The following is a 25,552-nucleotide window of genomic DNA, read 5'->3' as shown; positions in this document are numbered from 1 at the left end:
TCCCTATGTTGCCCAGGCTGATCTCAAACTCCTGGGCTCAAACGATTCTCCCATCCTGGCCTCCCCAAATGTTGGGATTACGGGTGTAAGCCACTGCACTCAGCCTACATAGCCTTTTGTGAGTCCTTTTATGGATAGATTTTCCATTCATCCATCTATTCATCCATCCACCCACCCATCCATCTATACATTCCACATCCACTTATCCACACATCCACCAACCTATTTGTCATCTATCTGGCCATTTATACTTTTTTTTCTTCTTTAAGACAGAGTCTCACTCTGTTGCTCAGGCTGGAGTGCATTGGTGAGATCTCTGCTCACTGCAGCCTCCGCCTCCAGGGTTCTAGCGATTCTTGTGCCTCAGCCTCTTGAGTAGCTGGGAATACAGGCGCCCACCAACATGCCTGGCTAATTTTTGTATTGTTAGTAGAGACAGGGTTTCACCATGTTGGCCAGGCTGGTCTCGAACTCCTGAACTCAGGACATCTGCCTGCCTTGGCCTCCCAAAGTTCTGGGATTACAGGCATGAGCCACCACGCCCGGCCCCATTTATACTTCCATCGATTTGTTCCTCTGTCCATGCATCCATTCATTCATGTATCCATCTATTCACCATTTAACAAAGGCATATGATATGCCCAGGTCAGTGCTGCAAGGGCTAGCCTAGTAGGAGGATGAGTAATATACACAGACAACCACCAATGGGACACCCAGTATGTGCTGCTAATGAAAGCCCTACCAACATGGTGCTTCAGGAGCTGGAACAGGCAAGACCACTCTTGCCTGATTTCCAAGGGAAATCAGAAGAGTCTTCATGGAGGAAGGAACATCTGAGATGGGTTTCAACAGTGGGAGACAGGGAAGGGGGACATTCTAGGATGTGGGAAAATGCAGAGAGGTGGGAAAACACATGGTTTTCACAGGGAATAGAGGCATTAGGGAATGCAGAGGGGCAGAAAGGTGAGTCCTGGCAAGATGTGTGGGAGCCAGAACTTGAAGTATTTCTTTTTTTTTTTTGTTTTTTGGGTTTTTTTTTTGAGATGGAGTCTCACTCTGTCACCCAGACTAGAGTGCAGTGATGTGATCTCTGCTCACCGCAACGTCCACTTCCTGGGTTCAAGCGATTCTCCTGCCTTAGCCTCCAGAATAGCTGGGATTACAGGTGGGCGCCATAACGCTCGGCTAATTTTTTATTTGTATTTTTAGTAGAGACAGAGGTTTCACCATGTTGGCCAGGCTGGTCTCGAACTCCTGATCTCAAGTGATCCACCCGCCTCGGCCTCCCAAAGTGCTGAGATTACAGCTGTGAGCCACCATGCCCCAGACTGTTTCTTGGTAATGAAGATAAACCGTTTGCACTTCGGTGAGAGGAATTGAGGGAGAGGTGAATGATGGAGTTTTTGAGCTGGGAATGTTCTAGTGCCTCCTCAACACCTGGATAATTTTTTTTCCTGCGGCTTGATCGTAACCTCGTTGGTCTTGTTACCTTGTGGAATCCCCTGCTGGACCATGAGCTGTTGGAGGTGATTTAGCTCTGTATACCTGACAAGTTTGGCGTGGAGCAGGCTCTCAGAAAATGCTGGAATAAAGAAGGAACAAATGATAAAACTGTGCTACAGGACCGCTGGCATAACAATGCAGTTCAGACATACAGGAAGAAGGATGGCTGCGGCCTGGGGTGATCCCCTGCTCCTGAGAGATGACCCTGCCTTCTTGGCCAGCGTCTCTCCAGGAGCTCTCCCAAGAGTCACCACAAGGTGGCGCTATCCCAACTACCGCTCTGAGTTCGGCCAGCGTCTGTCGTGTTAACAGCCGGTGAAGTGCCCACCCCTGACCGTCCAGGGATGGTCTAGACATCTCCTTCCAGCAAGTCCTGAGAGAATGAGGAGCCTGAGTGCAGCTGTGGAAGAGAATAGCCCACAGATCTCAGTTTTAAAGCGAGTGCCGTCTTCATCTGTATTCATCCATTCACTTGACAGTGCCTTATTACGTGCAAGGTACAATGTTAAGCTCTCATAAAAGCAACAGTGACCAAGACACAAAGACATAGTTCCTGCCCTCAAGGAGTTCACAATCTAGTTCTGCCTGAATCTTCCTTTCTTATCTCTCTCTCTGTCTTTCTTTTACACACACACCTGCTTCCCAGGGCCAATCACCTTGACCCAGAAAGCTGTCTCCATGTGAAATCCGCTCTTTGGAACTCTTGCCCCTCCAAATTCAAGTTTCTCCCTGAAGCTGCTGCATGGCCACATTAGTGTGACCCCTGGGAATGCTGTGACTCTTGACTGCTCCTTCTTGACGTGGCTCCTTTTGCTCTTCCCCTGACAGAACCTTTCCTGCTGTCTCTCTCAGCATCTCCCATCACATCCACAGCACTCTGCCAGCGCTGGTAGGTTTAGGGACCTCCCCAGAGTAGGCCTGGTACAGGCTAGAGCCTCCTAACACCCTAGAGGCTATAGGGACATGAGGATGGATCCGCAAAAGCACTTTGTGAGACCCTGGTGTCATGCATGGAGATGAGGAGTTGGAGAGTCCAGAAAACCAAAGTCCTCAGAAACAGGTCCCTCTCTGGCCTGAGGGCTCTGCCAGCCAAATCCATCCCCTGGCAGAGGCTGCCTTCTTTTCTCACCTTCTCTGGGGGTACCAGGAGACAGCTCTGTAGTGATGGCTATGGGAGACTCTGGAGGGGAGGTGAGGCATTGTGGGACACTGTCCACTTTCCCAACATGCTCCAGGGCCCATCGTAGCCCTTGGCGGGTTTGGAAGAGGAGCGGAGGGAGGGCTGGTGCCGAGAGTGGGAGCCAGGCCCATCGAGGTCCCAGGAGTGAATGCCGCATTGTTGGCCAGGCCAGAGTCACAGATAATTACCTCAATTAGTGACAATGGGAGAGTAATAAATACAGGCTTAGTGTCTCCTACCCCACCAGGGCTCCGAAGATTAATCCAGGCTGACGGGCGGGCCCTGAAAGGCGTGATGGACAATTCATTAAACTCCCCAAATGCCGCACAACCTGGGCGTGAAGGCTGAGTTAGCCCCCTGGGGGCTGTGCCTTTGTCCCGATTGTGTGTCTCCGCCACAGCAGAGCCGGGCAGCCCCCAGAGAGCGGGGAGGTGAGTGGGGCTCCCCCAGCCGGGCCAGGCGGCGGGAGGATTAGGCCTCGGTCCGGCCCTGGTTGCCCTGGCACACTGGCCCGGCCTGGCTGGAATGTCCGTGGCGGGGAGCTGGCCGAGCAGAGGGGCGGGGCCGACAAGGTGGGGTAAGGGGGGCACACAAAACCAGGGGCAGGAGGAGTTAATTAGACGCCAGCCGAGGAGGGTGAGGGGCCACAATAGGGCTGAGGGGCCGCCAGGGACGGCCCCTTAACTTCCGAGGATTAATAGGGAGGAGGGAAAAGGGAGGGGTTCAGCCCTGGGGGAGGAGAGCTGGGAGCTTCACAGGGTGGAAGTGCCCTCTCTTGCCCCAGCTTGGCACCTAGTTGGCAAGTGGCTGGGAGGTGGGAGGCTCTGGCGGCCTGGACAGGTACCCTCAGCATCCCAAGAATGGCTCTTTCTTTGTCACATGGCACCTACTTAGGGAGGATGGTTGGGCAGGAAGGGGAGAAAGGGCCCCCTTATTTACAGGGGAAGTAGTGGAAGCAGAAGTGTTTGGGGTCCTGTTATCAGCCACCCCCTGCCCCATGCCCCATAACCTACTCTGAGGCACAACCAGGAGCCTGAAGCTTTGCTTTCCTGATGAGGCTGCCAGGTTGAAGCCAGGAAGTCCTTAGTGGGGGCTGGAGGTGATGTGAGCACATGGAGTAGGGGCAGCTGTGTGTGCTTGCACCTGTGTGTGCAGACACTGTGCTCACAGGTGGGCCTGTGCACAGGGTCTGGCATTCAGCTGGCTTTCAGTTAATGCTTGTTGAATGAATGAATGAACTTCTGTTTTGCTGAGAGCAAATGCATGTGAAGAAGAGAAGTAGCGCCGGGCTGCGCCATGACACAGAGTGCTTTGAGCCCTTTCATTCTGAGCCTCCAGCCATGGCCCAGGGAAGGTAGGGACCCCATCTCTGAAGAGATGAGCAAATGTTCAGGGAAAATGGAGTGGCAGTGGTTCCTTCACCTTGAAAAGGGGGAAAAAATATGGTAGCCTCTAGGAAGCCCCACTTCCTCCTGGGCCTCAGGGAACAGGGCAGCCCTGGCTCCTCCCTGGGAGCCACCCCACCCTGCCCCTCCCAGGGGATGACAAGGGAGCGAGTTGGCAGCAGTTCCCTGGGCATATTTATAACCTGCTGCTCGCTCACCAGCGTCTGCTTTTAGACCAGACGGGGGAGGGGGCAGGGGGGTGGTCTGTCTCATGCTGGGCGCCCCGGCTGGGTGTGGAAAGAGTGAGTAAGGGTGAGTGGTGGGCAGCCCTGCATGGATATTCCTGCTCACACCACAGCCAAACAGCTTATTTTCTCCTCGTTTTGTTATTTTTCTCCCTCTGCGCTGGAGAGGAGGACTGAGCCAGCCTGGGGCAAGGGGGGAGGCTTTGGGGGAGGCTGGACCCTAGGGTATTTGCAGCCCCACTGACAGGGTTTTTCCAGGGTGCGTGTGGCAGGGTGTGTGTGGCGCTGGCTTGCTGACCCCCTGGGGACTGTGCACAGCCTGCCTTTCTTCTCAGCTTTTCCACTCCCCCCAGGATATTTCAGGACTAGTCTTTCCCTTGCTTGCTCAGGCCAACCTGTATCCAGGGTCCTGGCACCTGAAGATCAGAGGTGGTGAGAGGTGGCGCATCAAGAACAGTCCTGTTGACACCATCCTATGGCCACCACCCTGAGCCTACTGTGGCCCCTGAGACCTTTGTGAGTCTTCTTTCTAGGCACAATTGTTCTTCTCCCCAGGATGTACCTGCTCCAGCCCTGTGTGAGGATAGCATAGATGATCACAATAACAAAATGATTAGCTTTTATGTAGTGCTTTGCAGATCCCTCCGCCCTTTTACTTGTTTGTGTGTGTGTGTGTGTGTGTTTTATTAGTGCCCATTGAGGGCCCAGCCTAATTCTGCACTTCCCAGCACCATCACCTTTGAAATCCCAGTCCTTAGAAGAGAAGAGCCTCCATGCCTAGGGCTTGAGTATGGGAGTCTGCCCTTAAACTTCATTTATGTGCAGAAGGCTTTACGCTTCATTGAGCCTTCATTGCACTCCCTCCACTATACTAACAATATCTGAGGATGTGCTTGATCCCCTGGCCAGACTGTCAACCTCCTCCAAGCAGGCACTGTGGTTTATAAATCATTGTATTGCCAGCATTTGGCAGATGCTTGGTATAGAAGAGGTGTCAGTGAGTATTCAAATGACCCAGGCTTTCATGTACATCATCTCATCTGAACCTCATCACCTCTCTGAAAGGTTAAGTAACAATAACCATCCCTGTTTGATAGGCAAGGCAACTGAGTCTGAGAAAGTACGAGATTTGTTGAAAGTCTGGGTAGGGGCAGAAAAGAATTCACCGCTTTCCCTTGTTCTTCCTCCAGCTCCTGTTTGTCAACCTGGTTCAGAGTTCCCCCGGTTCCAAGCCTGAAGGCTGATACTGACTCCAATTCTTGGAGTTTGAATTTAGGCAAAAGTAGTTGGAGACAGCTGCCAATGCTTTGACTCTACCCTGCTGCTTCGTCCCAACTCTGGGCACTGTCCAGCAGGGGCCCAAGCCCCCCCTCCCACCTCTGGCAGCCTATTAACTTCTTATTTGGGGAGTTGAGGGATCTAATAGCTCTTTGGCTTATAGACTGGGCATTCTCTGCAGGGTGCTCTTTATGGAAACCCAAAGCTTTTCAGGTGCCTCTTCCCTAGGATCAATAGGTTTTATTTCTCCCCCTAGGGTGAGGAATCAGAGCTGAGATGGTGCTAGTTTGGCAGGTGGAAAGAAAGGGAAAGGGATGTGGTTGCAGGATTGAGCAGTTCCTGGCTCCATTCCCCTACCTCTACACATATCCCAAAGGCCCACAGCAGGTCACACATCCAGGGAGAGGTGGGAGGCACCAACAGCAGAAGAGGCCTGAATAGGAGAGGTTGGAATAGGGGAGAAGGGGAAATTCTCAAGCTGACTGGGAGCAGTTGTTGCTCTTAGGGGATAGGTGGGGTGTTTCACAGCTCCCCTTGCCCTTCTGATCCTCCCCTGTGGGGAGGGGTTAGGATTAGGGACAGACATTAGAGCTTAGAAGGGGTTAGTGTTTGTCTGAAGTTAGGGTTAAGGCTAAGGTTCAACTTAGACCTAGGGACAGGAAGAGGATTAGAGTTAGAGATAGGTTTAGGGCCGTGGGTAGGATTAGAACTCCCGCTGACTCTGGCGAATGTGCACACAGAGGTATCACATTGGTGGTGTTAGTAACAAAATCCTCATTCTGGTTCTTTATGGGAATGGCTAGCTTAGTAGTCTGGTTATGGACCACATTAGGGTTTCCTTTGGTGACATCGGTTTAAGCCTAGCCTGCATTTGGATTCTAGCCTACCTGCTCCCTTCTCTCCCACCAGCATCTCTGAGCTTCTCAGTCCAGCACCAGGCTCATCACCTATTATCTGGATCCCCCTGAGCCCAAGATTGGGAGTGAGGCTCCTAATAAAGTATTTATTAGATAGATAGATATATACATATATGATACCTAATAGTGTGTATATATATATATATATACACATACACACGTACATACACACACACACACACACATATATGTGTATATATATATATATATATTTTTGTAGAGGTGGGGTCTGCTTGTGTGGCCCAGGCTGGTCTCAAACTCCTGGGCTGAATCGATTTACCCTCCTCAGTCTCCCAAAGTGTTGGGATTACAGGCATGAGCCACTGCCCCAGGCCAGTATTTACTTTTCTGGTGGTGGAAGGACTTCACCCCTGTCCAATGCCCTGACCACAGCTGAAGAAGCCAAGCTTCAGGGACCAATAGCTCCACATCAGGGGCAGCAGCACGCTGCTTTAGTTTCTCTTCCTACTTTTTGGAAGATGGTCACAGTTATCATTCAATAGTAGCTATTTTCTCAACAGCTGTTCCAGGCAGGAAAAGCAGGCACTGAGGTTGTTTAACCCCCATTCACCGAGTATATGCACCTGTCCATATCACACAGCCAGTTGCTGTTCCACGAGGAAGAAGAACCCTGCAGGGTTGTTTGGCTACCGACCAGGTTCCTCTCTCAGGAGAGCTGGATTCCCAGTGGCCTCGTTAGGGTCATCCAAGGGTCAGAATCTCAGGGTCCTCTGGCAAGGTTAGGAAACCAGTCCCCCAACAGCATATTCTATTTGTTTGAGAGAGGTAAGCTTCCAAGCCTGGGAGTGGTAAAAGGAGAGGACAGGGGACACCACAAACAAGGTTGTGTTCTGGATTCAAGGAAAAGCCACCAAGTCATCGATAAAAATAGAGATTTTATTCTGCAGAGGAAGATGCTACACTGGTGGGGGCGAGGAGCCGCTAATAGCTACAGTGGAAGGAAATACTGATTCCAGGAGGCAAACGCATCTTTGAGAAACGGAGGAGAGAAGAGGGACCAGAAAAGGCTGCAGGGAGAAAGCAGAGAAGAGTGGAGAGGGATTGGGTTGGGTTGGAGATGGTCTTTGCAAACCAGGCTGGGACCCAGCACAATAAATAGTTTTATTTACAACATCCAAACTCGTGGCTCTGTATCCACGTTTCAGTGCAAATTATTTACACACTGATGAGGAGGCAGGACAGGAAGGGGTAGGAGGTGGCCCAGGGAGGCATGGCTCACAGCTGTTCAATGGCTCCAAGACAGAGACTGGGAGAATGGGGGCATTTCTGCTGGTTCCCCCAACCTCATTTCCACATCATCACAGCTGCCCTTTTGCCCTGTAACCTCCTGCTTCAGCTACAGGTGGGGAGGAGAAAGGCCCTGATGCCCAGGTGTGGGTTCAGGGTCTGCACTCATGGCAGGAGAACAGGAAGGGACCTAGGAGGACCCGGAGAAAACGCAGGACAAAGGGAAAGAAGAGAGGCAGAGAGGTCGCTGGCGCGATGGAGCAGGCAGAATGACACCGTCAGGAGCCGACCCCACGGCGGAGGGGACCCATCCTTCTCTCACCTCCTGGCCAAGCAGGGGGCAGTGCAACAAGGGGTCTCCCGCGGAGAGGGAGGGAGGTAGGTCCGGGGCAGGTCCATCAGGATGGCAAGAGGGTTCATGCCGCCCCAGGCAAGTGGTTTGAGGAGTCCCCAGGTAGGAGGAAGTGGGAGAGATGGGTACATATGAACCGCAGGGAGTGTGACTGGAGGTACTCGGGTGGGCGAATAACCGGGTCTTGAGTGCTAGCGAGTCTGTTTGGGGGAGGGCTCGAGGAGAGCGTTCCTGGGGGCGAGTCCGCGCAGAGCCTCACAGACACTCGTGCAGTACGCGCGTGTGCGTGCAGTTGCGGCAGCTGACGTGGCAGCACCAGTGGAAGGTGCAGTTGCAGCGCTCGGTGACGCGCTGCGTGCGCGTGCGGTGGCCCCTGCCGCAGCAGAGCAGCTCGCAGCCGTCCAGCGCGGGCGACGAGCTGTTACAGGCGCGCCCTGCCGTGCCCGCTGTACCCAGGCGTCCGCTGTACGTGCAGAAGTTGGGCGATTTCTCGAAGTAGACGAGGTCGTGGGGGGAGGGCGGTTTGTGGGCCGGGTCTTCCGGCTCCAGGCGCAGCAGCTCCGCCCGCGAAGCGCGGTTGCTGCCCCGGTTGCCGTAGAGGACGCGCGAGGCGCCGTCGAAGCGGTCGCGCAGCACATCGCCCACGGCGCGCAGCGTGGGCAGCCGCATCCAGCACGTGCGCACCGTGCACGAGCCGGACATCCCGTGGCACTTGCACTCCTGGCGCATCTCGGAGAATACGGTCTGCGGGGATAGGGGAAGAAAGAGTGTCCCAGGGCACCGGGCCAGAGTCACCCTCCCAGACACTGCCCTCTCCCGGACGCCACGGGGGCCGGACCTCAGCAAAGGCCCAGGCCTAGCTGAGCCCAGGGGAAGGGAGGCGCGAAATGTTCCGCTGAGATTTGGAAACCCTGCCCAGCCCTGCTCCGCCGCGGCGAGTCAGTCTCGGCCTCTCAGGCTTATTTTTCGAATCTGTACGGCGAAGAGACTGTGCTTGATTTGCAACCTCTTCTACCTGTCCGCGGGCCAGGCATACCTTTGCCCTCAGCCACTGTCTCCTCTATTCTCCGTCTTCGTTCCAAGCCTCCGGCTCTCCCAGGACGCCCTCTCCTGGTGCCCCTTGCCTTATCTCACCGACCGTCACTTCCCCAGCCCGAGGTTGGCCCCTGCTGCTCCGCTTAGGGTGCAGAGCCTCTCAAAGCTCACCGTACGGCCTGCCTCGTTGTTGTGAAGGTTCATGAGGAAGCGCAGGTCCCGCCCCTTCTCCCCGGAGTCCACGAACTCCCGGCCGAAGAGGCGGCCGAAGTCAATGTTGTCGCTGCAGCCCCCCCAGTGCCAGTCGGGGCCCCCGGGGCCGCGCCGCCGGTAGTCACACGTGCAGGATTCGATGGAACCCTCTGAGCAGGAGCGCGCCACCGAATGGGTGACCCCGGCGGAGGTGATAGCGAAGATAAACGCCGTTTCTCGACAGCCTGTGGGAGAAGGGAGCGGGGATCAGCGAGGGGGTACGCGGGGCGCGGCCAGCACCCTCATGAAGGGCTTGGGACCGGAATCCCACCCCCGACTCCGCACTTAGAGTCCTGAGAGCCAGGGCCGACAGTGCTGGAAAGCTGGTCTCTAGGGCTAGTAGAGAAAGCAGGTGCGTGGGCACGCAGCCACGTCCACGGGCGTAATCACACCTTACTGGGAGGTTCCAGGGCGCATTTTGGCTCGATAGCGGAAGTGGAGCAGCCCCAGAGGGACAAACCGAAGAGAGGGGAGCGGAAGAACCATACATCCCCAAGACTTCTTCGCAGCCCAAAACTTTCAGCCCATTTTGGCGATGCAAGCCTTGCTGGGCGAGAGGCCAGACACACGCCTGCAGAGAGCAGCTTCCCAGGAGCTTTTGAGAGAGGCTGGCGGAAAGCGGCGGTCAGCCGGCGTCCGCGACCCGAAACTTTCTTTATCTGGGGCAGTAGCTCAGAAAAGTTAAGCTTCGTTTCCAGGGTGCACGGCTGGAAAACGCCTGGTAGAAGTCTGGCCCTGAGCTGGCGCTGGGCACGAGGCACTTGGCAAGGTTGATTGTGTGACCCTCCAGGCGCCTTGGACACCTTCTCTGAACTCGCCCGCCCGTGCCCTGGGGGTGACCCCGCGTTTCCCCTGCTCCCGGAAGCGTCGCCTTCCTGGGCACCCACCTCGGTTGACGATCTTGCCGAAGAGGTGGGGCCCTGGAGCAGTGGGACAGTTCCAGCGGCGATTCCGGAACTGCCACTTGCACTCGCGCACGGCACTCTGCAGCCCCCCACTCACGCTGTGCAGGATCCCCGGATTTTGGCGTATCAGACGCCGCTGTTTGCGGCTCAACAGCTGCAGACTGGGCTCAAGTACCAGTTGCAGACTCTTGGAGTCCGTCAGCAGGTTCGTGGAGGAGGCTACGTTCACAATACCCCTGGTGGGACGTATGATAGCTCAGGCTCAGGAAGGGGATCCGCACCCTAACCATAAAAACTGTGCCACCCGGTCCTCTTCCTGGGGGTATGTGGCTGGAGAGAGTGGCGGGAGATTAATAATACGCTAATGACCCCGCTCTCCTAGGCTCACTAATTTGAAAGAACTGGGCGTCCAGACTTGTGTGTGCCCAGTAGTCCCAGGGCTGCTCGCCTGAGCCCTAGGTCCGGAGACTGGACAGAGGAGGTACCCGGAGACCGAGTGTCTACCTTGGATCTCCGAGCCTCTTCCGGTCAGCCTGAGCGAGATATCATGGCCTGCAGTTCTTGCCCACCCAAGGCGTGAAATGCTTAGGAGTCCCACCCTCTTCTCCCCTCCTTTCTAGGCGAGCTCCTGGCCCTTCACTTCCCGAGGTGGGGAAACCTGTGGTGAGGCCACCGCCGTGAGGCTGGAGTTGGCGCTCAAAGGGGAAGGACGGTGCTAGATGAGAGTGGGCTCCCTGCCTGGGGTATCTTGGGCCTCCGCGGGCGGATCATTCGCCCCACTTGTACAGAGCTGGAGTCTGGGGCAGCTCCATGCCAGATCGCCCTTCGGTGTCGCAGAGGGAAGTCAGAGCGGGGAGGGAGCCTGTCGGCAGACGGATCCCAGAGCGTGGGAGCTGGGTAGGGTTGGCCCCTGGCTCTGTGCCGCGGGACAAGTGGCGACCCCGCACCAGCTCACTTACCACCATCGGCCACTGCTGTTGGCAGCCAGGGCTGCGGGCAGAGCGGCCAGCGCTAGCAGCAGCGTAGCAGAAACCCAGCCAGGCAACTGCGCCCAGAGCCCCATGGCCTGCCTGGCTTTGCCCGCTCTGTGCTGCAGTTGCGGCGACTTTGGCTGTTGCCCGCGACGGTGGGACGGGACGCGGCGGTGGCGGCAGTGGCGAGAGTTCGCAGTCTGGCTTTAACAACGCTGGGGGCGGGCGGCGGACAGCATGGCTCGCGGTCCCGGCTGGTGGGCTGAGGCGGCCACGGCGGGCGGCACCGCCTCTTATAGTTGCGGCGCTGGCTGAAGTGACGGGAGGAGGCTGCCCCTCCGGGTCGCACTGTGGCACCAGGGCGCACCGGTTAGGGGCGCAGACAATGGGCAGCGAGCGGGGCTGTGGTTCCCGCCCGTCTGAGCCGAGAGCTGACGGGTTGGCCGTCGGGGCTCACCCCCGCCCCCTGCCCAGTGGCCCCCGCCTCCTGGCCTGCACTGGCCGCGGACCCCTCCCCTTGGGACACCCTCCCACGCGCGCCCGCCTCACTCAGCTGAACGTCCGGAGCCCGTCGAGGACTAGCATCCGCCAGGGGGCGCGGCGAGAGTGTGCTGCGGGGAGAGCCCGCCAGGGGCCCAGCCCGCCTCGACGTCACCTCGGGCCCCTCCGACGTCCCCTCTCTCCCCCATCCTGAGTGTCGGAAGGAAAGCTGTGGTTCTGGGCAGCGACTCCGGGGAGATGCTTAACCGCCCAGGAACCCCCGATGGCTGGACAGAGAAGGAAAAAGGGGAGACGGGGGCGTGAGTGCGGCTGTGGTCAGGGAAATCCCGGGGATGAGTTGTGGGGATGAACTAACCAAAAGGAGCCTAGCGGTGGAGAGAAACCTAAAGCAACAGGCAGTTTGCTCATGTGGGCCAGAAGAAGCGCACAAGTGGCTGTGTGTGTGTGTGTGTGTGTGTGTGTGTGTGAAGTGGGACAACGTGAATATGGGTGAGAGTGAGAATGTGCTGTGTTCTGAGGGTGCATCCTCCTGTGTGTTGGTACGTGCAGAAACTCCTTGTTCTGACGAAGGATGTTAGGAAACTTTCCAAAGAATTTTGGAATTTAGCTCAAGTCAGAAAGGGTCATGGAGTCACCTTGTCACAGTCACCGCCTGGGGCAGTGTGTCAGGAAGGAGGTGGCGACTGTCGACAGGAGACTCAGAAGCATGATTGAGGGATGCAGAGTGTCTGGACTGTGTGTGGAGTGGGTGGATGAGCATGTGCATGGGGAGATTAAATATGTGTGTATGCGTCATTCTGTTGCCCTTTGTACCTCGTGGCATCCTATGGTGTGTCACACTGTGGTATGTGTCAACCAGTGCATGTCATTGGTGGAGAGAGCCGAGCCTACAACCAAGATGGTATTGAGGTGAACCCAGCCTGGAGTGGCTAAGTTTCTGAGGCCTAGGCTCAGAAAGGATGGGAAGTGGTGCGGATGTCCAATGTATGTATGGTGATGGAGAGGACTGGGAAGACAAGGGTTGCTGGCTGCATTGAACCTAGATTAGGAAACTTGTGCCTCCATGTGTTTGCTTCTCTTTGGATGTTTCTGCCAAGTTTCTGTCTTCCCCCAAAGCTCTAGTTCCCACCACACTGGGATACCCAGAGTGCCTGTGACCATCTCATCCATTGTACACTTTTCTCTTCTCTCCCAGGGACTCCTACTCAGCTTCAAGGCCACTTAGGCCTCCTATTGAAGAAGTGACAGGCTGGGCGCGGTGGCTCACACCTGTAATCCCCGCACTTTGGGAGGCCGGGGCAGGTGGATCACAAGGTCAGGAGATCGAGACCATCCTAGCCAACATAGTGAAATCCCATCTCTAATAAAAACACAAAAATTAGCTGGGTGTGGTGGCACACACCTGTAGTCCCAGCTACTCGGGAGGCTGAGGCAGGAGAACGGCTTGAACCTGGGAGGTGGAGATTGCAGTGAGCCGAGATCACGCCATTGCACTCCAGTCTGGGCTACAGAGCAACACTCCATCTCAAAAAAAAAAAAAAAAAAAAAAAAGTGGCTGCTTTTCCCTATATGGGGAATAGGGGGCACTGCCAGCCTGGTTATCATGCCCCACCACCACACACATGGCCCCTGGAAGCAGGGAAGATCTCTTCTCTCTCCCCATTTTGCAGAATTAAAAATAGATCAGGCAGTTGTCCAAGGTCCACGTCTAATAAATGAATCAATGGTAGAGCCAGATTAAAACCCAGACCAATTTGATTCAAAGCCCATGCTCTTTCTACCTTACCAGCTGCTTGCCAGTGTGCAGCAATTACAGGCTGGGAACCCTTCTCAAAATTGATGGGTAAAAATAATTTTTAGGGCCGTCCTGCCTCCCTTTTTGAGTTCTAGCTCTCATTTTTTTTCATCTCCCTTAGGATGCCTTCTGACTGAGAAATTTCCCCAGGCCTGAACCTAAAGTCTCAAGTCCCAGAAATGACTAGGATTCCCTTCTAAGGCAGGGAAATCACTCTAAGGAATAAATGCCAGGTAAGTTTCAGTAATATTCCTGGGCACTTGTGTTTTAAATGAGATGTATATTAACCCAAATGAAACCTGATGGAAGTTATTTTAGAAAGAAATGTCCTTCTTTCCCTTTTTTCTTCTCTTTTGCCCAGCGTAGTATATCTGGCCCTTCCAAGGATCCACCCCAGAGGGAAAAGGTGTAGTGGTCCAGCATCCTCCATAGATCCAAAAGCCAGTAGTCCCTGCAGAGAGCACCCAGCATAGATGGCTCAAGTAAATGGACAATGTACCATGGGGAGCCTGTCCTTTATCCCTTATGAGTTTCTTCCCACTGGGGCCTGGGTCACATCTTTTGGCCTGGTGGATTGATACAACACCGTGAGGGTCGGAGGCTGGCTGGAAAATATGGAAGCCCTGTCTTTGACCACTGTTGTCAAGCAGAGGTGGGAAGAGAGGAAAGGAGCCACTGTGCTTTGTTCCAACATTCCACCCACCAGGAGTAGGGGGGAAGAGGGTAAGGCCCCTAGATCTGGGTCACATTGTTTATGACCTGGCTCACATTTCTTTTTCTTTTCTTTTTTAAAATATGAAATGCTTCACAAATTTGCATGTCATCCTTGTGCAGGGGCCATGCTAATCTCTGTATCATTCCAATTTTAGTAATGTGCTGCCAAAACAAGCACCCAAATTTCTATTTAGATCAAATAATCATGATATCAACTGTCCCCTCTTTCTTTCCTGCATCATCCACTTATCTCTCTCCTGAAACATACACATAAGCATGCAGACATGCTGCAATAGTACCCATCTGAAAAACCCAAAAACTTCATTATACCCCACGTTACTGCCCAAGATTGCTCCATTTCAGTGCTCCATTTTACTGCAAAAATCAAAAGGGTTGATTTAATTACTAGAGCCAATTTCTTTCTTTCTTTCTTTTTTTTTTTTTTTTTTTTTTTGAGACGGAGTTTTGCTCTTGTTGTGCAGACTGGAGTGCAGTGGTATGATCTTGGCTCACTGTAACCTCCACCTTCCGATTTCAAGCGATTCTCCTGCCTCAGCATACCGAGTAGCTGGGATTACAGGCGCCCACCAACACTCCCAGCTAATTTTTGTATTTTTAGTAGAGGCGGGGTTTCACCATGTTGGCCAGGCTGATCTCGAACTCCTGACCTCGTGATCCACCCACCTCGGCCTCCCAAAGTGCTGGGATTACAGGCATGAGCCACTGCGCCCAGCCCAGAGCCATCTTTCCTAAAACAGAAGTCTGATTAGTTCATTTCTCTGCTCAAAATTTTCCAGTGAGTCCCCATCTCACTCAAAGTAAAGGCCAAAATCTTTACAGGGGCCTCCTTCCTAGCCCTCCAGCTTCACTGCCTACCACTCTCTTCCTTGTGAATTTCTCCCCACCAGCCCCGCTGGCCTTTTTCCTAATCCTTTGAACGAAGCATGCTCCTTTCTAAGGGTCTGTGCACCTGCTTTTCTGTCTTCTAAAATGCTCTTCCTCAGATCTCTCCATGTATTTGTTCCCTCAGTTTGTTTTCCCTCCCCCTTTATAAAATAGAATCCCACTACTAATCTCCTTTACCCTGCTTCATTTTTCTCTGTATCAATTTTGACCGTGGATGACTTTAAAGGCTTGAAGTTGAAAATCAGTAGCAAACCACCCCCCTGGAATAGGGTTAGAGGTGAGATGTTAGAGGGGGGAGGGGCTTTGCCTTGACTTTGGGATCTGGGGAGGAAGCAGGGCACCAGGGTTTAGAGTTTGTGGGCAGAGGAGCCTACCCTCCTTTGAAGCACCCGCAGGCAGCACTGCCCCCTTGGGCTGGGAAGGCACAGCCCATCCATTAGGCCTGAGTTGAGAAGGGGGCAAAATTCTGTCTAAGGTAATCCCACGGATTTGTTGGGGTGGACTGCTGAAAGTGGGGCCTTCCTGAAAGTCCAGTATACAGTCGGCCCGCAGACCCTTTGGTGCCTCCAGGTGGTGGCCTACGGTGCTGCAGCAGAAGGCGCATTAAGCGGAGGGTGGGCAGTGCAGCTGAGCTCACCGCCACGGGTGCATCCATCCCTCCTGGGCCTATAATTTGGGTTCCCCGGGTCTGGCCGCCCCTATCAGCGGCTCAGCAACAGATGAGTCACCCGGGACCCCGGGCCAAGGCAAACATGGGGGGAGGAGGAGGAGGAGGCTTCTGAGGCTTTAGCCACCGCCTCAGTTGCTCGACATCCCCCAATCTCCAGGGGCCCCCACTCTTTTCTTTGACCCCCGCCCTCCAGGGCCCCAGTGTTCTTCCCACATTGCTCTCATTACACCCTCCATCCCTAGGATGGGAAGGGCAGCCCTCCACTCTTCTCATTGAGGGGAAGGGGAACCAGCTTGCTCCTAGTCCCTCCCTGCCGTGATGAAAGCCCCCCACTTTCCCCCTCCTGTCATTGGCCCCGACCCACGTCAAGGTCTCTCTGGTTCCCGTCCCTCCCCTTTCTTGGAGCTGGCCGCGTGCTTGGGGTATTAGGCAATGGGTGTGCACCCACAGCCCTCTCCAGGCCCCGCCTGTCCCACCGCCCTCTAGCCGCCTGCGGGTCAGTGCTCAGGCCAGCCGGTCGGGCTGAGGGCACTGCGGGCCAGCTCAGGCCACCCAGTCTGCCGGCCTGTGGCCTCTTGTCCCAGAGTTGGACTTCAGTAGAGAGAAGGAGCAGGACTCTGGGTCCTTGGATTTGGGACAGTCCTGCTTGGGGAGATCTAGGGTCACCAAGAAGTTGAAACCTATTGTAGTAGTTCTGCCCCTTGCCCCTTCTTGGCACCTGGCTGTATGCCGGAGCCTGACAAGGGTAGAATCAGAAGGCAAAAAATAATCCCAAACCTAAGGGGGACCCAGAGACACATGGAGAAATACAAATGTCCATGAGGTCCCCATGGAGAAGAGAGGCTTAGGCAACCTCATTCCCCTCTTCCAAGGACCTGGCAGGAATCCCAGGCTGACTGCGAGAAAAAGGATAAGGACACTGGCGGGGATCATGAATCCAGGTGTAAGGATGAAAACTATGAGATGGGGCTTGCAGATTCTGGTGACCTCCAAAACCACACATGGTTTGGCTCTTGTCCTCTAAACGCGAAGGAGGGTCAGGAACTCTAGTGCTCCCTCTTCCCCATCCCAGAGGTAGGGAATCAGAGAAAAGCAGCCTGGTCCAGGCTGTCCAGTGTCAGGGACCATGGCACTTTCACCTCCCCAGAGTGCTCACAGCCTGGCACATAAAGGTGATCTGTAAATATCCCAACAGATGTAAGTTCGCTCGATCTCCTGCCTCAGACTGCTGTGCCTGCTATCCAACAGTGACCCCTGCAGCACGGGCAGGACCTCCAGCAGCACAGACTGGAGGCTGGCTGCCCAGCAGAGCTGCAACGCCACCACCAAGGAAGAGGTGACTGTGGTTGTGGGTATCATCCCTGTGCCTCTGCTTGCTTGGGGGCAGTCTGAGTCAATGTGCCTGGGGCGCGTGGGGCCAGCTGTGCCTTGGGCTGCGGTCTGGCAGGGGCGGGGGGCGGCTGGAAAGCCTGGGGCCCCTCTCTGGCAAAAATAGCCCGCAGTGGTTAGAGCTTCGAGGGTGAGTCAGGCGGGAGCACGGTGGCGCCTAACCCGTTCGCTGCCACTGGATCTCCCTAAGGCGGTTTGCCTTTGCCTGTGCACCCCAAGACCAGGCTCTTTCCCGGCTGCCCTTGGGCTTGGCTCAATTTTGGATCCCAAGGCCCTCCTCATCCCATAAGAAGCAAGTCTACAGCTTGGAGCAGGAATCCAGGCCACCCAAAGTGCAGACCAGGGGAATCCCGAGAAGGGTAGGATACCTCTGTTGGCAAGCATCCCTGCCAGGCAAGGAAGCATCGGGGCAGGCTGATGATCTTTGGTGCTACCTGAACCTCTGCTAGGGCCAAACTCTGAGGCCAAAGCTGACCCCTCCAAAGGGGCAGGTGCCGGGCTTGGAGGAGGGTGGGAACCAAGCTGCCCAGACGTGTGCTTCTCCTGCCCGCTCTGAGTACCCCGGGTGCACTCAGGTTGTGGGTGCCACATGTGACTGTCCCACACCGAGAAGCCCAAAGACTGTCCGGCTCCATCCTCGTCTTGTCAAAGGCGCCTTCCAGCCACCCTGATCTTGGTGGAGAAACTGACGCAAAGAGAAATGATGAAAGATGTGGCCACTTGGGTCCCATTCTGGCTCCCTAGGAAGGTTACTACACCCTCCCTGCAGCCTTGGCGACCCCAGATCAGGTGAGAGGAACTCTGGCCACCTCCTTCTTCAGTGGGGCCAAGCCTGAACCCAGGCGTCGGGGGAGAGGGTGTGTGAGAGAGAGAGAGAGAGAGAGAGAGACAGAGAGACAGAGAGAGAGAGAGTGTGTGTGTGTGTGTGTGTGTGTGTGTGTGTGTGTGTGTGCGCGCGCGGGCGCGCGCGCGCTGGGAGGAGGGGGAGGCTGCATTCGCCTGGTCAAGGCTGGGAGTGGAGGGTAGGGTGGGGAAGCCCCAGGCTCGGGGAGGGGCTGCAGCTCCGTCAGCCCGGCAGAGCCACCCTGAGCTCGGTGAGAGCAAAGCCAGAGCCCCCAGTCCTTTGCTCGCCGGCTTGCTAGCTCTCTCGATCACTCCCTCCCTTCCTCCCTCCCTTCCTCCCGGCGGCCGCGGCGGCGCTGGGGAAGCGGTGAAGAGGAGTGGCCCGGCCCTGGAAGAATGCGGCTCTGACAAGGGGACAGAACCCAACGCAGTCTCCCCACGGTTTAAGCAGCACTAGTGAAGCCCAGGCAACCCAACCGTGCCCGTCTCGGACCCCGCACCCAAACCACTGGAGGTAATTAGACCTGGGAAAGCAGGGAGGGCAGGGACGTGCACACGGGGAAGAGACAGGCACGTGTGTAGTCAGACAGACAGACACGCATCCACCCACAGAAGCACAGAGACGCATAGAGAGCCAGAGATATTGCTAGAGATAAAGACACAGAGAATAAAGGAGTGCCCCCAGATTTAGAAAGCAATGAATGTGAGACCCAAGGGGTGAGGACCAGAGGGGCGACTATGGAGGAGGGGAGCTTGTAGTTAGGCAAGGTGGGGGATAGGGAAGAGGACTCAGTCTGTGCCACGGTCCCTTTTAGGAGGGAGCCAGGCTCTCCTCCCCATCTTTCCTGCACCTGGAGCCTCTCCTCTTTCCTTGCTGCTCAGGGAGGGGGCAGTGTGAGTGGGGAACTCATTCTTAGACCTTTCTCATGGAGCCTACTTGCCCTTGATGACACCTGGAGGTGACACCCCCTTAGGTGGTGGGGAACCTCCTCCCTATCCCTCTCCCTAGCCCTGTGAGGGCGGGGAAGCTAGTCGTGGGGCCCTGGAAAAGGGAGCAGTAGGCGAGGTTGTGGAGCAAGTGTTTGTGAGTCTGTGTGTCTGAGTTTGCAAGTGAGTGTGTGTCTGTGTGCCGGGCGTTGTGTCTGATTGGGCAGGGTTCCAGGGGTGCTTGCTTGAGTCCTGAGCTGGGACAACGCCTTGACTCTTCTTCTTTAAGACCTCCAAGCTTCAGGGACTCTGGGAATCAAGGGGTGATTCTTCTTGTTTTGTTTGAGGAGGAATGAGAAGGGTCAGTAGGGTGGCACCAGTGGGTTAGGAGCCCGAAGAAGGGCATCACTTGGTTCCCTAGGCGAGCCGCCCTATTCCTGAACCCGCATCAAGTCTCCCGTCCCGCAGGTCCTGATCGATCTGCCCACCGGAGCCTCCGGGCTTCGACATGCTGGAGGAGCCCCGGCCGCGGCCTCCGCCCTCGGGCCTCGCGGGTCTCCTGTTCCTGGCCTTGTGCAGTCGGTGAGCAGTTCCCCTTGTCTCCCCGGCCATAGAAACATCGACCCGGGGTGGGGAGAGTTGGAGGGGTCTGGACCGCAGATCCCAGACTCCTTCTTGGTTCCCAGGGCTCTAAGCAATGAGATTCTGGGCCTGAAGTTGCCTGGCGAGCCGCCGCTGACGGCCAACACCGTGTGCTTGACGCTGTCCGGCCTAAGCAAGCGGCAGCTAGGCCTGTGCCTGCGCAACCCCGACGTGACGGCGTCCGCGCTTCAGGGTCTGCACATCGCGGTCCACGAGTGTCAGCACCAGCTGCGCGACCAGCGCTGGAACTGCTCCGCGCTTGAGGGCGGCGGCCGCCTGCCGCACCACAGCGCCATCCTCAAGCGCGGTGAGCCTGGCTGGGCGGGTCGGCGCTGCCGCCGAAGCTAGGGGATGGGGGGCAGGGCGAGACGCGCGGAGGCGGGAAGGGATGATTTCGCGGCTCCGGGAGGGGCCGCTCCTGGAATTCCCCGCCCCCTCCCCCGGAGCCGCTCTGAGCCAGGTCTGGCCACTCGTCTGGGCCCCAGCGCGCCTAACTTCCACCTGCGTGCTGCCGGCGAGGCAGCTGGGTCCCTGCTCTCCTACCCTAGGGCCCCCCTTTCCTGCCTCCACTCAGCTTAATCTGGGTTGCACCTGTGAACAAGAGATGCCCCCAGTCCTGGAAGCTTCAAACGCCCCCCATTCCCTCCCCCATTTTCTCTCCCCCCATCTTGGCTGGACAAGCCCAGGCTGGTGTCCCCAGTGTCTCAGCGAGGGTGGGGTGACGCCCCCAACCGTTTAAGGGTTAAATCTGCTCCCCTAATTGCTGGGGTTCCCAGGAGCCAAAGCTGGGAACAAAGACCCTGATGACTTTGAAGCTGGGGAGCCAGTCCCCTCCTCTGTGCTGTGGGGGCTCCAGGTGTTGCTCACCTGAGCAGGTGAAGAACGGCTGGAGAGGCAGAGAACAGGTCACTGCTGGCCTGGTCTGGAAGGCATGGCTGCCTCTCCCCGTTCCCTGCTGGAGTTCACTCCCTGAGGTGTAAAGACCCATGGGGGCTCAGCCCAGAGATGGGGGCAGTGCTCTGGGGACTATGGGGTTAATAGGCAGCTGCCATCTGCAGGGGAATTCCCAAGACTTGTGCAAACAGCTTCACCCCTGGAGGGTTGGAGTTGGGGGGATCAGAGGGCTGGCCCAGGAGCCCTGGATCCTGGGGTAGGAGAGGCCTGGTCTCTAAGGGGGTGCTGTCTCTCATCTTCTCAGGGCTCCGGAGAGCCCCTGCCTAAAATGAAGTGAGGGTCCCCCTCCTTCCCCACAGGGCCTGGTGTAGGGGAAGGCTTGGACACCCAAATGGTGAGCATGTTTATTTAAGTCTGGGAAAGGCTTGGCATCCTGAGCTTCTGTGACCCCCAAAACATAACAAAGAAGCCAACCTTTTAAGAGGGCCTTAGGGAAAATCACTCCCCCACCTCTCTCCTCCTCTCTGTTTTATAGGGTAATAGCAGGTTAGGATAAACATAAAAAGGGCAGTCTTGAAGGGCAAATATAAAACTACATCCTGGGAAGCGGAAGGGCAGCTCCATAGCTCCAGTGCTTTGGGGGTGCTAGGATGGTGGAAGGTAGGTTGGTTAAAAGACTGATTAACCCTGAAGTGAATTAAAAAAAAAAACCAGAACCACAAAGGCTCTGCTCCCACCTCACCCACCCAAGCTCCCTGCAGGGTTGAGGGAATTTCTAAGGCTTTCAGGTGTAGAACTCGGTTGTACACATCTTCAAAGACCTCAGGGACTCCCTCTTAGTCATCTCCCGACTCCAGGGGTCTCTCCCTCTGGGCTAGCTCTTTCATCTACACCTGAAAATCACAGACTTACAGAATGAGAATGGGCCTCAGAGATCATCTTGACCCATCGTCTCCTGCCTCCCTTTAGAAATGAAGAATCTGAGGCTCTGTGCTTTTTGTACCCTTCCTTGTCCCATGACTTTCCTCCAAATCACTCAGCTGGTGAATGGCAGGGTCAGGATTCAGTTAGGAATTTCTGGAGTTGGAGGGGGGCTGTTTATTTCTTTCTGCCTCCACACTCTCAGCTGCCTGTCAACCTTACCTCCACCATCACACCCTTCTCATCCCCAGGTTTCCGAGAAAGTGCTTTTTCCTTCTCCATGCTGGCTGCTGGGGTCATGCACGCAGTAGCCACGGCCTGCAGCCTGGGCAAGCTGGTGAGCTGTGGCTGTGGCTGGAAGGGCAGTGGTGAGCAGGATCGGCTGAGGGCCAAACTGCTGCAGCTGCAGGCACTGTCCCGAGGCAAGAGTTTCCCCCACTCTCTGCCCAGCCCTGGCCCTGGCTCAAGCCCCAGCCCTGGCCCCCAGGACACATGGGAATGGGGTGGCTGTAACCATGACATGGACTTTGGAGAGAAGTTCTCTCGGGATTTCTTGGATTCCAGGGAAGCTCCCCGGGACATCCAGGCACGAATGCGAATCCACAACAACAGGGTGGGGCGCCAGGTATGTGTGTACATCTTGTCCTGGGTCTCCCCAGCTTTTGAGGCCTGGTTAGAGTTTGAGAGGCACAGGGAAATGATAGGATAAAGTGTGATGAGTGACTGACACTCACCATCAGCAAGTCACCCAGCCTCAGTTTTGTATCTGTAAAGAACCTAATGATACTTATCTTACAATGTTATTAAGACTGAGCTAGCAGGCCAGTGTGGTGGCTCACGCCTATCATTTCAGCACTTTTGGAGGCTGAGGGGGGAGGATTGCTTGAGGCCAGGAGTTCAAGAACAGCCTGAGCAACGTTGTGAGACCCCATCTCTATATTTAAAAAAATTATATATATAAAAACAGACTGGGCTGGGCGCGGTGGCTCATGCCTGTAATCCCAGCACTTTGGGAGGCTGAGGCAGGCAGATCACCTGAGGTCAACAGTTCGAGACCACCTTGGCCAAGGTGGAGAAACCCCATCTCTATTAAAAGTACAAAAATTAGGCCGGGTGCAGTGGCTCACACCTGTAATCCCAGCACTTTGGGAGGCCGAGGCAGGTGGATCAAGAGGTCAGGAGATTGAGACCATCCTGGCTAACATGGGAAACCCCGTCTCTATTAAAAATACAAAAAATTAGCCAGGCATGGTGGCATGTGCCTGTAGTCCCAGCTACTGGGGAGACTGAGGCAGGAGAATTGCTTGAACCTGGGAGGCAGAGGTTGCAGTAAGCCTAGATCATGCCACTGCACTCCAGCCTGGGCGACAGAGCGAGACTCCCTCTCAAAAAAAAAAAAAAAAAAAAAGACAAAAATTAGCCAGGCGTGGTGGCATGCGCCTGTAATCCCAGCTACTCAGGAGGCTGAGGCAGGAGAATCACTTGAACCTGGGAGGCGGAGGTTGCAGTGAGCCGAGATGGCGCCACTGCACTCCAGCCTGGGCGACAAGAGCAGGGCTCCGTCTCAAAAAACAAAAACAAACAAAAAAACAGACTGAGCTAGCAAATAGTATACCCAGCATAGTGCCTCATCGTTGGCTGACTGCATAGTAGCTCTTATTACAGCTACCTTCCCTACAGAATTTAGGCGTGCTGTGGGCCAGACTCCCAATTTTATAAGTGCTTACAATGGAAAGAGCACTGGATTGGGAGTCAGGACAACTAGAGTTGAGTCTTGGCTCTATTACCAGCTGTTGATGGAAGATGGACAAATCACACTGCTCTGTCTTCAATTCTGCCATCACAAAATGAGGAAGTTGGCTATTAGCTAACTGCAATGTCCTTTCTGTTCTGATATGCCATGTTATTCTTGCCTCCATTTGTCCCTCCCTGTGTTCTCTGTTCCCTTCCCTCTCCTGTGCCTCTGTGTTCTGTCTATTTGCTGCCCTCCGCTTCACCTCTTCTCCCCCTGATGCTCTAGGTGGTAACTGAAAACCTGAAGCGGAAATGCAAGTGTCATGGCACGTCAGGCAGCTGCCAGTTCAAGACATGCTGGAGGGCGGCCCCAGAGTTCCGGGCAGTGGGGGCGGCGTTGAGGGAGCGGCTGGGCCGGGCCATCTTCATTGATACCCACAACCGCAATTCTGGAGCCTTCCAGCCCCGTCTGCGTCCCCGTCGCCTCTCAGGAGAGCTGGTCTACTTTGAGAAGTCTCCTGACTTCTGTGAGCGAGACCCCACTATGGGCTCCCCAGGGACAAGAGGCCGGGCCTGCAACAAGACCAGCCTCCTGCTGGATGGCTGTGGCAGCCTGTGCTGTGGCCGTGGGCACAATGTGCTCCGGCAGACACGAGTTGAGCGCTGCCATTGCCGCTTCCACTGGTGCTGCTATGTGCTGTGTGATGAGTGCAAGGTTACAGAGTGGGTGAATGTGTGTAAGTGAAGGTCAGCCTCACCTTGGGGCTGGGGAAGAGGACTGTGTGAGAGGGGCGCCTTTTCAGCCCTTTGCTCTGATTTCCTTCCAAGGTCACTCTTGGTCCCTGGAAGCTTAAAGTATCTACCTGGAAACAGCTTTAGGGGTGGTGGGGGTCAGGTGGACTCTGGGATGTGTAGCCTTCTCCCCAACAATTGGAGGGTCTTGAGGGGAAGCTGCCACCCCTCTTCTGCTCCTTAGACACCTGAATGGACTAAGATGAAATGCACTGTATTGCTCCTCCCACTTCTCAACTCCAGAGCCCCTTTAACCCTGATTCATGCTCCTTTTGGCTGGGGAGTCCCTATAGTTTCACCACTCCCCTCCCTTGAGGGATAACCCCAGGCACTGTTTGGAGTCATAAGATCTGTATCTAGAAAGAGATCACCCACTCCTATGTACTATCCCCAAACTCCTCTACTGCAGCCTGGGCTCCCTCTTGTGGGATAATGGGAGACAGTGGTAGAGAGGTTTTTCTTGGGAAAGGGACAGAGTGCTGAGGGGCACTCTCCCCTGAATCCTCAGAGAGTTGTCTGTCCAGGCCCTTAGGGAAGTTGTCTCCTTCCATTCAGATGTTAATGGGGACCCTCCAAAGGAAGGGGTTTTCCCATGACTCTTGGAGCCTCTTTTTCCTTCTTCAGCAGGAAGGGTGGGAATGGATAATTTATCGTACTGAGACTTGTTCTTGGTTCCTGTTTGAAACTAAAATAAATTAAGTTACTGGACTGGTGGATGCAGATGGTGATGTATGTACCCACACTTGGGATCCCAGTCCATAGCTTCTTTTCTAGGTGAATTCTCCTACCTTCCTACACTCAATGACTTTATGTATATCCTGCTGAGTTCCGCAAAGGATTTGAAATTAATCTCAGTGACTTTGTTGGCAACTTTTCCTTTGAAAAACCAGGAAGGACTCCTAGGTGGAAAGGGCTAGAGTGCCAGATGTAGGCCCTATTGACTCTCTATGTGCCTCAACTCCAGATTTCACCTTGATCACTAGCCTTAGAACAAGGGCTGGCAATTTTTTTTTTTTGTTTTTTCTGTAAAGGGCTAGATAGTAAATACATTACACTTGTGGTCTGTGTGCCAACTATTAAACTCTGCCACAATTACTCAACTCTGCTGTTATAGATCAACAGCAGCCATAGACCACACATAAACGAATGAGCGTGGCCGTGTCCAGTAAAACTTCATTCACAGAAATGGGCTGCAAGACCAAATTTGGTCCCCTAGCTGCAGTTTGTTGACCCTCGTTCTAGACCACGAGGTTGCCTTTGTTCTGGAGTTTTTCAGTCCTAAATGTATCTCAACACTGAACTTGGACCCAAAAGAACAGGTACTTTTTTCTCTGGTTCCAAAGGAGTGAACTTGGGATGTAGATGCAAGACTGATGGGAAATGTATAAAAGAGATTCATATGCTTGAAATGGAAGTTTTTCCCTCTGGAAACCAGCAAAACCAGCATGTTCTCTCATGGAATTATTTGCATGTTTTTTGTCCTTATTTATTTGATTGAGACAGGGTCTCACTTTGTCACCCAGGCTGGAGTGCAATGGTGAGATCTTGGCTCA

General features: G+C 54.9%; 2 protein-coding genes and 1 non-coding gene across 6 annotated transcripts; 1 reads left to right on the top strand and 2 right to left on the bottom strand.

Moving 5' to 3' along the window:
* Positions 1-2,928: 2,928 nt before the first annotated feature.
* WNT10B (Wnt family member 10B) lies at positions 2,929-24,707 on the top strand. 4 transcript variants are annotated; one of them, XM_063672725.1, is made up of 9 exons: positions 8,608-10,505; positions 12,968-13,086; positions 13,689-13,800; positions 17,053-17,193; positions 17,822-18,603; positions 19,485-19,598; positions 19,703-19,965; positions 21,725-22,098; positions 23,494-24,707. In XM_063672725.1, exons 6-9 carry the CDS (start codon positions 19,525-19,527, stop codon positions 23,950-23,952), a joined length of 1,170 nt encoding a protein of 389 aa, XP_063528795.1. In that variant the 5' UTR covers positions 8,608-10,505; positions 12,968-13,086; positions 13,689-13,800; positions 17,053-17,193; positions 17,822-18,603; positions 19,485-19,524; the 3' UTR covers positions 23,953-24,707. The 4 variants fall into 4 exon arrangements, with proteins under 4 accessions (XP_063528793.1, XP_063528795.1, XP_063528796.1 ...); XM_063672726.1 differs by having other exon boundaries at positions 10,434-10,505; positions 13,718-13,800; XM_063672723.1 differs by lacking the exon at positions 8,608-10,505 and adding an exon at positions 2,929-3,114 and having other exon boundaries at positions 17,053-18,603.
* WNT1 (Wnt family member 1) lies at positions 7,387-11,946 on the bottom strand. The gene is made up of 5 exons (XM_054442224.2): positions 11,821-11,946; positions 11,260-11,619; positions 10,283-10,536; positions 9,315-9,580; positions 7,387-8,852 (listed from the first exon to the last, which is right to left on the bottom strand). Exons 2-5 carry the CDS (start codon positions 11,361-11,363, stop codon positions 8,364-8,366), a joined length of 1,113 nt encoding a protein of 370 aa, XP_054298199.1. The 5' UTR covers positions 11,364-11,619; positions 11,821-11,946; the 3' UTR covers positions 7,387-8,363.
* On the bottom strand, positions 14,357-14,458 carry LOC129010970 (U6 spliceosomal RNA). Its single transcript, XR_008493121.1, has one exon. It is a non-coding gene; the product is annotated as a U6 spliceosomal RNA (small nuclear RNA).
* Positions 24,708-25,552: the final 845 nt, after the last annotated feature.

The sequence above is a fragment of the Pongo pygmaeus genome, chromosome 10, assembly GCF_028885625.2.
Source record: "Pongo pygmaeus isolate AG05252 chromosome 10, NHGRI_mPonPyg2-v2.0_pri, whole genome shotgun sequence".
NCBI lineage: Eukaryota > Metazoa > Chordata > Mammalia > Primates > Hominidae > Pongo > Pongo pygmaeus.
The sequence above is the reverse complement of the archived record's forward strand: the minus strand, read 5'-3'. Positions and strand labels throughout refer to the sequence as shown.